This window comes from Rhipicephalus sanguineus, chromosome 2 (assembly GCF_013339695.2).
Source record: "Rhipicephalus sanguineus isolate Rsan-2018 chromosome 2, BIME_Rsan_1.4, whole genome shotgun sequence".
NCBI lineage: Eukaryota > Metazoa > Arthropoda > Arachnida > Ixodida > Ixodidae > Rhipicephalus > Rhipicephalus sanguineus.
The window spans coordinates 191,909,373-191,922,348 of NC_051177.1; the positions used below are offsets into that span (position 1 = coordinate 191,909,373).

The 12,976-nt window shown below is 46.3% G+C and overlaps 1 protein-coding gene across 1 annotated transcript in view; it reads right to left on the reverse strand.

The window, feature by feature from the left end:
• Positions 1 to 637: 637 nt before the first annotated feature.
• Positions 638 to 12,976, reverse strand: part of LOC125757421 (histidine-rich glycoprotein-like) — a 41,778-nt gene continuing 29,439 nt past the window's right edge. Inside the window, exons 6-8 of the mRNA XM_049413013.1 lie at positions 11,236 to 11,340; positions 7,243 to 7,900; positions 638 to 811 (exon numbers count right to left, since the gene is read on the reverse strand). Of these exons, the coding sequence (XP_049268970.1) occupies position 811; positions 7,243 to 7,900; positions 11,236 to 11,340 (764 nt within the window). The 3' untranslated portion in view covers positions 638 to 810. The remainder of the gene's footprint in view (positions 812 to 7,242; positions 7,901 to 11,235; positions 11,341 to 12,976) is intronic.

Consider the following 12,976-nt stretch of genomic DNA (forward strand, 5'->3'; position numbering starts at 1 on the left):
CTCACGTCTTTAAAACGTGGTGAACAATAACACTGCGTAAGAATTACGCACTCATTGACCTGAACTCTGGAATAGCAGTGTCTTTTCCTTTCGTTTGCGCTGGTTTTTGTCCTGTTCGGTATCAAAGGACAAAGTTGACCCGGCGAGGAAGCTTAGCGAAGCGGTCAATGACTTTCGACACGCTGATTTCGACATTTCTGTGGGCGTACAGAGGTGCCAGGCCAACCATGCGTTCCTCAAACATCGTAGAGCGTAAGTAGTTTTTTTCCGGTTGATAAAGAAAGCGCGCGAAATCTGAAAAGTGACACGTGACTAGAGTGCTGCGTGCATCAGGAAGACGTTGCTCTAAACGCAGTCGAGACGATGCAACCTACTTTTATTTCCAATCCGTTCCTATTAGATTTCATTTTTTTTTCAGATTATGCAGAATTATTTTAGAAATAAGCTGGAAAAAAAACAGTAATTAAGGAGCGAGCGAAATGCTCATCGGAATAAACGTAGAATAACTGCGTAATTGGAAGCCCAGCATGTCGACCATTTTTCTGCGCTGGTGATGTTTACACGTGCGTCGTATGGTGCACTCACCTGTAGTCGATTCCGATGCCGTACTCCGTTCTACGGTGACCACTGGCAGTCTTCAAGAAGTAGGTGAGATCCTCCTTGTATGGCGGAACCACCTTGTTGCCTCTCCACAAGAACAACGAGTCAAATGTGGTGATGGCGCACAGTCCGTCGTCAGGAAAGACGAATGTGCGAGGGGAAAACCGAGATCCCAGCGTGCACAGCAACAAGCCCACTAGAGGCGGTTTCTCTGCGGATTGCAGGCGGGTATGATCAGCGTGACTTCAGAGCAGACAATGTCATTTTTTAGAATAGCAGAAAAATATTTATCACCTTGTAATGTTATCAGCTGCTACGCTTTATACGAAGTAGGGGTGTGCGAATAGTGAAATTTTATGTGAAATCGAATTCGAATGGAATAGTGCCGAATAGTGGCCAAAAATATCGAATATCGAATCGAATATCGAATAGTACGTATATTTTGACGAAACGTGTACCGCCAGTTACAGCCAAACAAAGGAAAAATCAGGGACGCTAGGGTTTGGTGGCAGCTTTATTACGCGCTTCTTCGGAAGCGTATTTTTCTTCTGCCTTCATGGGCGCGCACTGCGCAGGCGTGCCGATAGAAGAGACGTCAACTCCAGTTAGCAGGGCCACTCGTAACCTCCTAACGGCTGAAAGAAGGTGGTACGGTAGCTAGTCTTTTCCCCCCTATGATCGCGGAATACGGCTTCAATTGTGCTTCATCTGCGGTCGCGCAATTGTGCTTTATCTCCATGGGTACTCGGGGCCCGAAAACTTCGCGCCGGAACTATGGGAGTTTTTGAACGAGTGGTGCAGTGCGGCAGTGACGACTGCACAGCGTGAACAAAATTTAATATGTGAATCCAATCACCGAAGGTTTCGCGAGCCGAAGTCGGGATGTTTTACGACGCCTGCTGCATACGCGACCGAACTATAGCAAGAAATGTCCGTGTGTTCGCTTCAGAGGCGAAGTTGTGAAGAGCTTGGCAGTTTTCTCATGTTTTTTTTTTTTAATGAAAGTGTTTTATGCTGGGGTACGCCAAGACTTCACTGACGTATATCCGTCACGGAAATGACGTCGAAAAAATTTACACGATCTGATGGCAAAGACAAAAAAGATCCGTCAACGGGCATCGAACCCACGGCCGCTCGGTCCGCAATACAGATGCCGGGCACGCTATCCACTGCGCCACGGTCACAGACTCTAGAGGCTTTACAAACGCGCAATTTATATCTACCACTCTCCCGGTCGGCGAGGTGGTGTTGCCCTCTGGGAGCGGTAAAGTAATTCGTCATTACTGTGGCATCCGCGATTAGCACCTGCAACGCGTTACACATCCGTCGCATTCTGCGCGTTTTCAATAGAAGTTCAATTTTGTCAATACCTTAACACACCGCGAGGTGGCAATCTTAGCCCAAGCGTTGTAGGGAGCCTACATGACCGGCCGTAAAACGGCCGTTCATGTAGGCTCCCTAAAGCGTTGTAAAAGCGTCGGCCTCGCTCATAGCATCACTCTAATCCAAAGCAAAATAGCTGTGCGGCGCGCGCCTGCCTCACCTGGCTGTAACACCGCGTTCCTCGATCACGCGCTGGCCCCGAGAAAAATCGCGGCCTGGCTACCGGGGCGGCACGACTCACTTAGCGTTTCCCTCTACTCCGGCCGTGGTGTTCAATCATATTCTAACGTGCCGCGGGATGGCGACCAAGTTCTGCGTCCAATATGCGACGCTCTTCTGGCTATCACACCTCGTTCTCTGATTACACTTTCACCGTTAACTACTACAGCTACCACAAGGGTTTGTTTAATCATTTGACATGGACGTTAGTCGTCGGGACGGAGATGTACCACCAATCATCAAAGTGGGTGCATCCACGTTAAACGGTTCTATTGCTGCCACACATCAATATACATTGTGCAAACTCTCTTATATCAATGTACAGTAAACATTCAGTTACTTCTGTAAGGGCACGTTTTACTTTCGTGTTATTCGGATTCCTATGACGGAGGGATCAACCATCTTTTTTACGTGTGGATATTACATAATCGCCTTTAAGATAAACATGCGCTAGCTTTTGTACCACTATATCTGTGAAAGTTTTAACGAAAGGCTACTGTACCGATGTTAGTGTTAGTTTTAGCCACCCACCCTAGCCAAGTAGCACCATTGACCTTTGTAGCGTTTTAGATATTCGTCCTGTCGAAGTATTCGAAACTTCGAATACTAGCTATTCGCAAGTCCAATCGAATTATTCGGCTAGGTATTATTCGATTGGAATTCGAAACTCGAATATTCGCACACCCCTAATACGACGTATTAATGCATGCTGACTTTAGGTACAGTTACACATTTTATTTGGATAGCAATTATACGTCCACTTCAGGCGCATTTTTGCCATCGTCACCGCCGTCGCCGTGACGTTCGTATAATTTCTAAACCAATATTATCGCCCCTAGCGTCGTAAGATCTACGTGCGAGTGAAGAAGTGTGCGAGGGCTGCCAACGATCGCGGCTCAAACGGGGAGGAACCGCGCCATTAACTGCGTAGGCGATGACGCAGTTATTGCATAGCCAAGGAGATTGCGCGCCGGCGTTCATTCTCGAAGGCTTACGTTAAAGCGTCTCGATGCCAGAGAAAAACAATGGCCGCGCTATCATCGGGGAGTCCCCCTAGACGCAGTCGTGCACTTGGCCTTTCGCGTCGTGTTTACTGTGACGGCTCATTGTCCGAGCAGTGCAGCTTCCACATGCGCCCACGGCAGTGATGCTATTTAACCCAAAATCTAGGCGTTTTCTACCTTTTTCATGGATTTGGCGTTCTTTTATTGAATCTATGGATATTTCAAAGGCTCTGGAAATGTTACATTACGCAGGCTAATGACAGGCGTTACTGAGTAATCACCAGGCCGCAGGTCGCGGGATCGAATCCCAGCCGCGGCGGCCGCATTTGCGATGGAGGCGAAAATGCTTGAGGCCAGTCCGCTTAGATTAAGGTGCACGTTAAAGAACCCCAGGTGGTCCAAATTTCCGGAACCCTCTACTACGGCGTCTCTCATATTCATATCGTGGTTTTGGAATGTTAAACCCCAACAATTACTGAGTAATCATGCTTTTTCAACTAGAAACGCTGTAAAAAACTCTAATTTTCGTTATTTGCTGCTTTTAATTTAGGAGAGCTTCGGTGTTCTGCTGCCCCGAGTGAAGGTGAGATTATTATATGTGCAGGATAATGGGTCGAAATGAAAGTTTGTCTGTCAACGTGGCTTAAAAAGGTGTCTGCTTGCGCTATGGCTCCTTTTGGAAGCTTGTCGTTTGAGTGTTCCGCATGTAAGCGCGTATCATCCTGAGCGGCCTGTGTAACTGCTACTCTGTGTAACAAAGAGAACTATTGTCTTGTAATGCACATGAAAACGAGCCAAGTTCACGCTCGCCGTGTGCCGTCACCGTGCAAGGTGTCGATGTCTAATCACTTCTGGACCTGCAGACTTTGAGAGAAACAGGGCGAAAGCAGGACTGAGAGTTGGGCGGCTTGGTACGGATTCATTATTATGAAAACGGCGTGACGGAAAGAGACGAAACGACTGTTCATGTGTTTTCAGTCTATCTGTCGCGCGATTTTCATAACAGTGAAAACAGTGCAAAAATATTTGGCGAAATGTGAAGGTGATCAAATGCACACGGGATTTTTCATTGGCTATCAGCCAGTAAAAGAAGGGCCCCTGTACATAAACTACCAATCATGCAACGCTGATTACAAATGTAGAAAACTACAAAGTGACCGCCACCTCAGAAGCTGCAAGCAGAAGAAACGCGCTAGACTTACCCGAGCGATCACATCTCAGCCTTGAATGAGTGGGAAAAGTGTACTGGACAAATCTGTCGTTCTCTGTAGCAACTGGCGCTATGTAAAAGCGCTTTATGTGCAATTACTCCGCAGAAAATGTAGAAAAAAGACTTTCAGTGGCTGTTAATATGTTCCTTTTTACTTCCAATAGGATTCAGAAGAAGTGGGCAAGACAGCGAACTATCCTTATGCTGTGTTAAAAGTGAATTAGATTAAATAACGAGATTAAAAAGTCAATGTAGGGATTCTTATTGCAATCTAGGGTATTTTCTGGGGTCAACCTAGGGGTAAAACGTTGACATTGGTTGGCATCACTGGCCCACGGTGTTTCGCCGCCGACTGCTCCGAGTGCGATAGCACCGACTAATAAAGCTGCCTCGATAAGCGCTGCAGAAAGGAAACGATGTCGACGGGCGAATGTCCTGCCTTGGTGGAGCGAGACAGAGGCCAGCGGGATGTGGAACGCCTGCGCGCGTTCGCGGCTCAAGCTACGAACCTCTGTGTCCCGTGTTGCTCAAGCGCAGTGTGGCAGTACAGTGTACTAGTTCGTTGTAGTGGTAGTGTATGCATGAGCACGGGCGTATGTTACCCTATTCCTCGAGAGCGCACACCGTACCGATTCTCTCCTTAATTGACGACGCTTTGAAGAAGTGCATATCGAGTACCAATGTTTATTATGTGCTTGTTGATGTTATCTTTGCGCGGCATTCACGGTACGCCGTGTCCAGGTATATGTTAAAAACTTCAGATACCACAACGGTTAAATCATGATCATGGGCGTTAGTCGTCGCGATGGAGTTATGCCACTAGGCGTCAGCGTGGGTGCATCTACGTCAAACGGTGCTATAGCTGCCAAACACCAATGGACGTTGTACAAGCTCTCGTATATGACTTCACAATAAGCAATACATCTGTGAAGCCACGTTTCACTTTCGTGTTATGCCGATTCATATGACGGTGGGATCAGCCATGTTTTCTTACATACTAGGTCGCCAACTTAAAGGGGCCCTGCAACACCTCTTTTAGTTATATTGGAATAGTCTCATTATTGACGTATGACTCTTCACGAGTCATATGCAGCAAAAATTTTTCGAATCCGTGACGTCTAAGTGGTGTTACCAAATTACAGAGATCACGTTCCGCAGCTTTCTCCCTCAACTCAACGCAGCGAGCGCGCGGAAAGCTGCGCGCGGCGTGAAGGGCGGAGGTGCGAGGAGGCGACGCCAGCGCCGGCGGCATTTCTTCATTTTTTTCTCTCTGGCGTCTCGGCGCAACCACGTGGTCTGTGGCGCCACTTCCGGTCGGCTCGCGCGGTCGTCGTCGAGCGGCGGAGCCCATGGCACCGTGTATCGCGCGTGCTTGAAAACTGCGAGTCGGTTTGGTCATGTTGGGTGTGCACCTCGAACTGCCGTAGTGTTTTTTATCGCTCTGCCAACCATGGACGCAAACTTGCGTGCGCGTTTGGAACGATGACAGCTGAGATGGGTTTCGACCCACACCCCGATACACCGCCTCGTCGCACTGCTCGCGCTTGAATCGTATTCAACACGGCAAAGCTGCGTGCACCCTTCTCCCAGTGGCGGCACTTCGATGCTGTTTGCTCTTCGAATGCGGGCGCACAGCGAGTGCGGGCTGACAACAAAGAACTAAAGACTAGAAGAAAGGATCGTGGGGCATCGGGCCGGCGCGGACCCATCCCCCGGCTGTCTGCAGCTACCGTGAAAATGCGAGTCTGCTTGGTTGCTGTGTCGCGGTTTCTCGGGAACCTGAGACTACGGGGAGGATACGCCGAGGTACGGCTCGATCACATACTGAACAGACAGCGAACGGGACTCTCGCCATACAGCGAACACAGGTATCCTAAGCTAGCCGGCGCCAGCATTGTTATCGGAGAAATGCTGCACCGCTGCCTCGGTCGGTCGTGAGAACGTGCCGACGATGCAGTTTCCAGCTGACGAGGCAACACTCGAACGGCTGGCACTCTCAACGGCAACCGGCGATGGTCAAAAGCACAGAAATATTCACGATTTCGGCACTGCACATGGTGAAGAAAACGCAACCACGCAACTACGAGCAGACGAGCTGTCGGTGAGACCGGAAGTGCTAATATTAATGTTTGTTCGGTGTTTTAACGGCATAACACAATATAAACATACATATTAACTACTTATTGAACTCAAAATTAACAACTAAGGTAATAATGAGGGTGTTATCGTGATTATAACATCAGCCAATGGTGGAACTGGCGACAATCGCGTCATATATTGCGGACTAATACATCATTTGTCGAGAGAAGAGGGAGCGATTTTCAGCTGACTTTGAGAATTTATTGTAAATTCCAGGCCGCTCGCTTCGCTATAATATTTGGCTCGCGTGTTCTCGGGAGCCTCGACTACCTATTGGCAGTGCTTTTTGACCCTGCTCAAAAAGTGTTGCAGGGCCCCTTTAATAATATCCACGGTGCCTCCTATACATAACAGATATTAGCGCTATTGCATAATATAGCGTATAACGTTCAAAAAGTGCATATTCGCATTCTATCTTTGTACTGTTGTGAAGAGCGGCTTGAAATGGCTCAAAAAATACATCACGAAGAGAAGTCCCTTTCTCTAAACATTCGGCATTCCTGTTTCAAAGACTTTGGAAGTTCCATTGTGTTCGAACAGTAATGCTATTTTTTCTAGAACATTTAGGCCGTGTCTTCCTAAAAATATATATGTATTTGTAGATCTCAAGAACACTTCAAAAGGGTTGAAAGGGTAGTACAAGTATATGTCGCGGCAGTAGGGAGCATTCCTAAGGCCTGAACTTACCAGGGGCTTTTGTAGTTGTAGTCGTGCTCGTGGTGGTGGTAGTCGTGCTCGTGGTGGTGGTAGTCGTGCTCGTGGTGGTGGTGGTCGTGCTCGATGTGGTGGTTGTAGTGCTCGTCGTTGTGGTAGTCGTGCTCGTGGTTGTGGTAGTCGTGCTCGTCGTTGTGGTAGTCGTGCTCGTGGTTGTGGTAGTCGTGCTCGTGGTGGTGGTAGTCGTGCTCGTGCTGGTGGTAGTCGTGCTTGATGTGGTGGTAGTCGTGCTCGTGCTGGTGGTAGTCGTGCTTGATGTGGTGGTGGTCGTGCTCGTGCTGGTGGTAGTCGTGCTTGAGGTGGTGGTAGTCGTGCTCGTGCTGGTGGTAGTCGTGCTTGAGGTGGTGGTAGTCGTGCTCGTGCTGGTGGTAGTCGTGCTTGAGGTGGCGGTAGTCGTGCTCGTGCTGGTGGTAGTCGTGCTCGTGCTGGTGGTAGTCAAGCTTGAGGTGGTGGTAGTCGCGCTCATGCTGGTGGTAGTCATGCTCGTACTGGTGGTAGTCGTGCTTGAGGTGGTGGTAGCCGTGCTCGTGGTAGTGGTAGTCGTGCTTGAGGTGGTAGTAGTCGTGCTCATGGCGGTGGTAGCCGTGCTCGTGGTGGTAGTAGTCGAGCTCGCGGTGGTGGTGGTCGTGCTCTTGGTAGTGGTATCAGTCGCTGTAGTTGCCGGAGTCGTCAGAGTCGTTGGAATCGTCGGAATAGGTGGAGTCGTCGCAATCGTCGAGGTCGTGACACTTGGCGTTGTCGAAGCGATCGTACTTGTTAACTCTGCGAATGTGGATGAAAACACAACTCTCATAGCTGAAAAAAACTGTGCTCTCATTACATAGAATTTTATTAGAATAGAAATACATTGCAACGAGCGTGTAGAAAATGAAACCAAATAGTTATTTACACATGGTCGAATTTGTATTATCTGATAAAACATCAAGGAACTAAGCGTCAATAGGAGTGGCATGCAATGTCATCATATGTTGAGTATATGTTAAGACTTTTTTTTACAATTAATGTCACTTTGACGTTCGTGCAGAAGAACTCTTGAGATAATGCGTATAAGGGCTGGCAAGCTTTTCAAACATACTAATCCGTTCGTTTCTACGTTAACTGTTGACAACAGTAAACTTAAGGCTTAACCACAGGAGTACATGAAATGCCACGTACTCCTGCCAATGCACCGCGGACTACCCATAAAAGTCATCCTATTTCATTCATGGAGTTTCTGCATCCCGTTTTTCACTACTTCCAGTCAAAACTGCGTGACTGCCCTCAATGTGGTACATGTCAATCTAGGAGTCATGCTGTCTTCAGTAGATATTCTAAATTACTTATGACATTTCCCCGCTTATCCATCACTGCATACGTGTTGTTTTTTCATGGGTTGTATCCTTGGCACTCGCTCATTTGGTGCTGCTTCCATTTCTTGTTGCTTTGTCAGTCTCTACGACGTTACAGTTTGAATCATCACTCATTTCTTGCTCATCCGGTTGAATTGTGCATCGAATCCTGTGTCATCATTGCTACCAAAAAAGTCTTTCTCGGCTACAAATTATGCAAATATGAAGTCTGAGTGCAGGGTGTCGCTTACTTCAATTTCGCGAAACAGCTCGCTGGGAATTCACAAATTTCTTACGGCACCTGCTATAGCCCAGCTAAATTTCTTTTTAATTCGTTAAGTATTGCCTGCCAGGGTATTTTAAAAAGCCAGCGGATGTACTAAATACTGGACGTCTTTGGAAAGTCCCTCTCAACAGCCCCGACGCGACGCTGCTTTTCTCAAAACATTCAACGATCGCCAAATGTTTTCTCTTCTAATGACCTACCACCAAGAAATTGTTGGAAATCGTTTTTAGAATGAATGCTTCATTAGTTTCAGCTTATTTAGGGTTTTCTTGTGTTGCTTGAATTTATGCACCGACATGACAGGCTACTGAATAGAGGCGATGTGCTGACTGGCACCTCATACTGTGTAAAGTGCTTGTGCGAGAAAATGCTTTGAGCTTTTCATATTCCTCAGTTTGCGGCACAGAACCACAAAGCCGTATCACGCGTGGTAATGGCATTCGAAATTACTATGAACAATTAATAATTCAAGCCGGTAAGAATACAGGAAAGCAGTGGCGTATACTTAACTCATTTCTAAATAAAACTAAATCTGCAACTCGTATTACTGAAATATGTCATGACGTAAAGTCCCTACACACTTCTGATGCCATTGCAAATGCCTCCAGCCATTATTTTTTTCGTCTCACAACTCAGTCCGGGCAATCATACATTACAGTCGGCGTCCTTTGCAATCTTTTTATCTTGTCCCAACCTGTCCAACTGTGGTTCGCAACACGATCCTGAATCTTAAAACCACTAGCGCTGGGCTTGACAACATATCCGTTAGACACATAAAAGACATTGCTGATATCATCGCCCCTATTTTTGCCCAGATTGTCAAGTCAATCTTTAAACACTCCATCCACTCCATCTTTCCTACCAAACTAAAGAAGAGCAAGTTAATACCTGTTTATAAGATAGGTTATAAATCCATCATAAATAACTACAGGCCCAGTTATTCCTTTTTTCAGTTAGGTTAATGAAAAATTATTTTCCGCACGTCTTAAAAGGTATTGATAAAAATATCTCGTGTGAGTTCCGTACTTCATAAAAATGTCCTTATTAAATTGAAATCACTGATAACTTGTATTTGAAGGTACAAGAACAAAAGGCACATCGTAGAACACCAATTATGTGAGATATTGACGTTAAAGAGCATTTGCACCATGATCGAAAAAGCTAATTTTGCTCTAACGGACTCACTCAGGCTCACTCAGACTCGGATCAAGCTGTGAGTCTGAGTCTGAGTGAGTGCGGCTGAGAAATGTGTTGGTGAGTTTGAGTCTGAGTGAGTCCGGTTGAGAAAAGGTTTAGTGAGTCTGTGTCCCGAGTGAGTCCGGTTGAGGAAAATTTTTGTGAGTCTGAGTCCGAGTGAGCCTTCAGGGCAAGATATATTTCTTGAGTGAGTCTGAGTGAGCTCCACGTTTTTTTGCCGACCTATGCCCTACTCTAACTTCTCTCTATTTTGCGCTCCTTCATAGTGATTTGAACTACTGCACTGAGTCTTGGGCACTCGCATATAAAACTTCGTCAAGCCCATTAGAACATATTCAAAAACAGGCACTCCGCATAATAACGCACAGTACTTATCACTCACATTCGTCTCCACTATTCTCCTCACTGAATATTCCTGCTATTTCAAATATTATCATCTTTAGCTTAGCCGTAATGGCTGCCGCATCGTAAGTAATCCGAATCTTCTTTATATCATAGAAAAGAAATTTAGAACTTTCTCTAATAATACACGTTTCTCCCTCCAAAATAATAATTTACTGCCTAGGGCGCGCATAAATTACGCACAAAAAACAGTAAGCTTCTCTACAATCAAGGTATGGAACACTCTGCCTTTGGAGGCTAAAACCTCGCCCTCACTATATTTTTTGAAACATTCAGTTCGCCGTTATTTGAATCATTCTTTGAATCTTTTATTTATATGTAATCACTCTCGTTACTTTTTCGTCGCTTCTGCAGTGCTTTCCTTGTATCCCTTATTTAGGTTCATTCCATTTTTTTTTTCATGTGAGTTATTAGTATTCAAACCCTAAGGTTTGTCTCTGTGACACCTTGTTACCCTTTCCTTATTTACTAAATTATTTTGTATGTGTATCTCAGTATCGAATAGCCTTATTGTCGTTGCTTCCCATGTTTCCATTCCTATTGTTATGTACGCATTGTATGCATGCATTTCGCAGTTTGGCTCGTCATTTTATTTTTATTTTATGTATTTTATAACAAGAGGTGCCATTGCCGTGTTCACACTAAGGGGCCTCTTTCTGTATATCTCTCCCTATATGTAATCACCCCCCCCCCCCACACACACACACACACACACAAAGTACGTCCAATAACCTGAAACTGAATATACATTACCTGTGGTGCTATCCGTTTCTACCACAGGACGGGGAACCTTTTTCGGAACCACGATCTTTGTATCGTCAGCAGCGTCGTCGTCCGTGAAGTACACTTCGTAATTACCTGCGAAGCCACAATGGATTGCAAGAAAAAGAAAAATCTGACAGATCCCACGCACTGTGGGAATCGATGTTATGCGAAGTACACAGCGAGGAGCTGCTTATGCTGCTTTTTTAACTAAGCCTTACGAGGTGGACCGACATCTTGCGCAATTGTGAGTAGTTGGGTGCATATCGTAGGCATACTGGGCACGTTTACTGTATTGGCGTCTGAAAGGTTTACGCATAACGCCGGCACTCACGTCACAACACAGACGTCCCTTTTATCGAAACGAAGCGCAAGCATCGTTCGTTGGCGTATTCCTGCGGCAACGAGCAACGCTATATTGCAGCTTGTTAAGTCATAGCTGTACATATGTACGCGTTTATTTGCAAATTTCCAGCTATAGCAACGGTATCTCTTCCGCTTGTTGAATCCGTTTAATGTGTCCTATAGTCTTCAATGCCTATTTTCCCTGTCTGGGTTGATACAGAGTGAAACGGCTACGGCACATGCTCACATACCATGAGCCGTAGTATGCCTGTATGCGCCACGTTTATCTGGGGCAAAGTGTTACACGATCTACGCGACAGACATGCCGTGTTCTCAGTTTTGGTATAAACGATGTTAAGGAGGCGACCGCGAGCTGAGTTCTTCAATCATACGAGCTGCGAAACTCCCCATAGGCCCCATGCATCAAAATCCGAACTCGCCATTTGCCGTAATCACGGGGGTCTGATGATTGTAGCGTCATTTGTTGACCAAAAAAATAAACTAATAAACGCTAGCGAGAACGCCTGCGCCACCTGCAACGTTGAGCAGCTTGCGAGAAACGCACGCCGGGGCGGCGCCACGTGATCCAGTGTATTGTATTGCTGCTTCCAGATGGCGCGGCAGTTTCGTATGTATGATTAAGGAACTCTGACTGCGAGAGTACCCAGACGTAGATAGATAGATAGATAGATAGATAGATAGATAGATAGATAGATAGATAGATAGATAGATAGATAGATAGATAGATAGATAGATAGATAGATAGATAGATAGATAGATAGATAGATAGATAGATAGATAGATAGATAGATAGATAGATAGATAGATAGATAGATAGATAGATAGATAGATAGATAAGAAACGGTAACTTCACGCACAACGGCCTCAAGTAAAGACATCGCAGCAGGACCTTGGGCCAGTTGCATTTTCTGTAGCTCCTCCCTTATGTCCACCCTCACCACTTCCCGCACGACGCCGATGTTGTTCGTGAAGGCTGCTGATGCCGCATCAACTGATAAGACGCTTACGTTTCTCTTGTACTGTCGCGCACACTGATGCAGTGTCTTCTCCATCGACGTTGCCTCTGATCTAATTGGGCCACAGTGCGGGGCAGATTACGCATTGGGTAGTATCGGCCGAAGAGCCGGGTCGTGTCTTCAACGTGCAGGCCACGGACTCGTTCCAAGGTTCTTCGGAGAAGAGAGGGCTATTCCGTCGCTCGGCGGTCCGTGTTAAGGTATGAAGCCAATAGCTCCTTTTGGAAATACGACGCTTTGTGGTTTTCAAACCACGTACGCGCAGATTCTTGCAATGCTAAGTAGACGTAACGAAGTTTCCTGGCTTTGTTCCAACCCTTCAAGCTGACGACGCGCTAGAAGCCATCGCT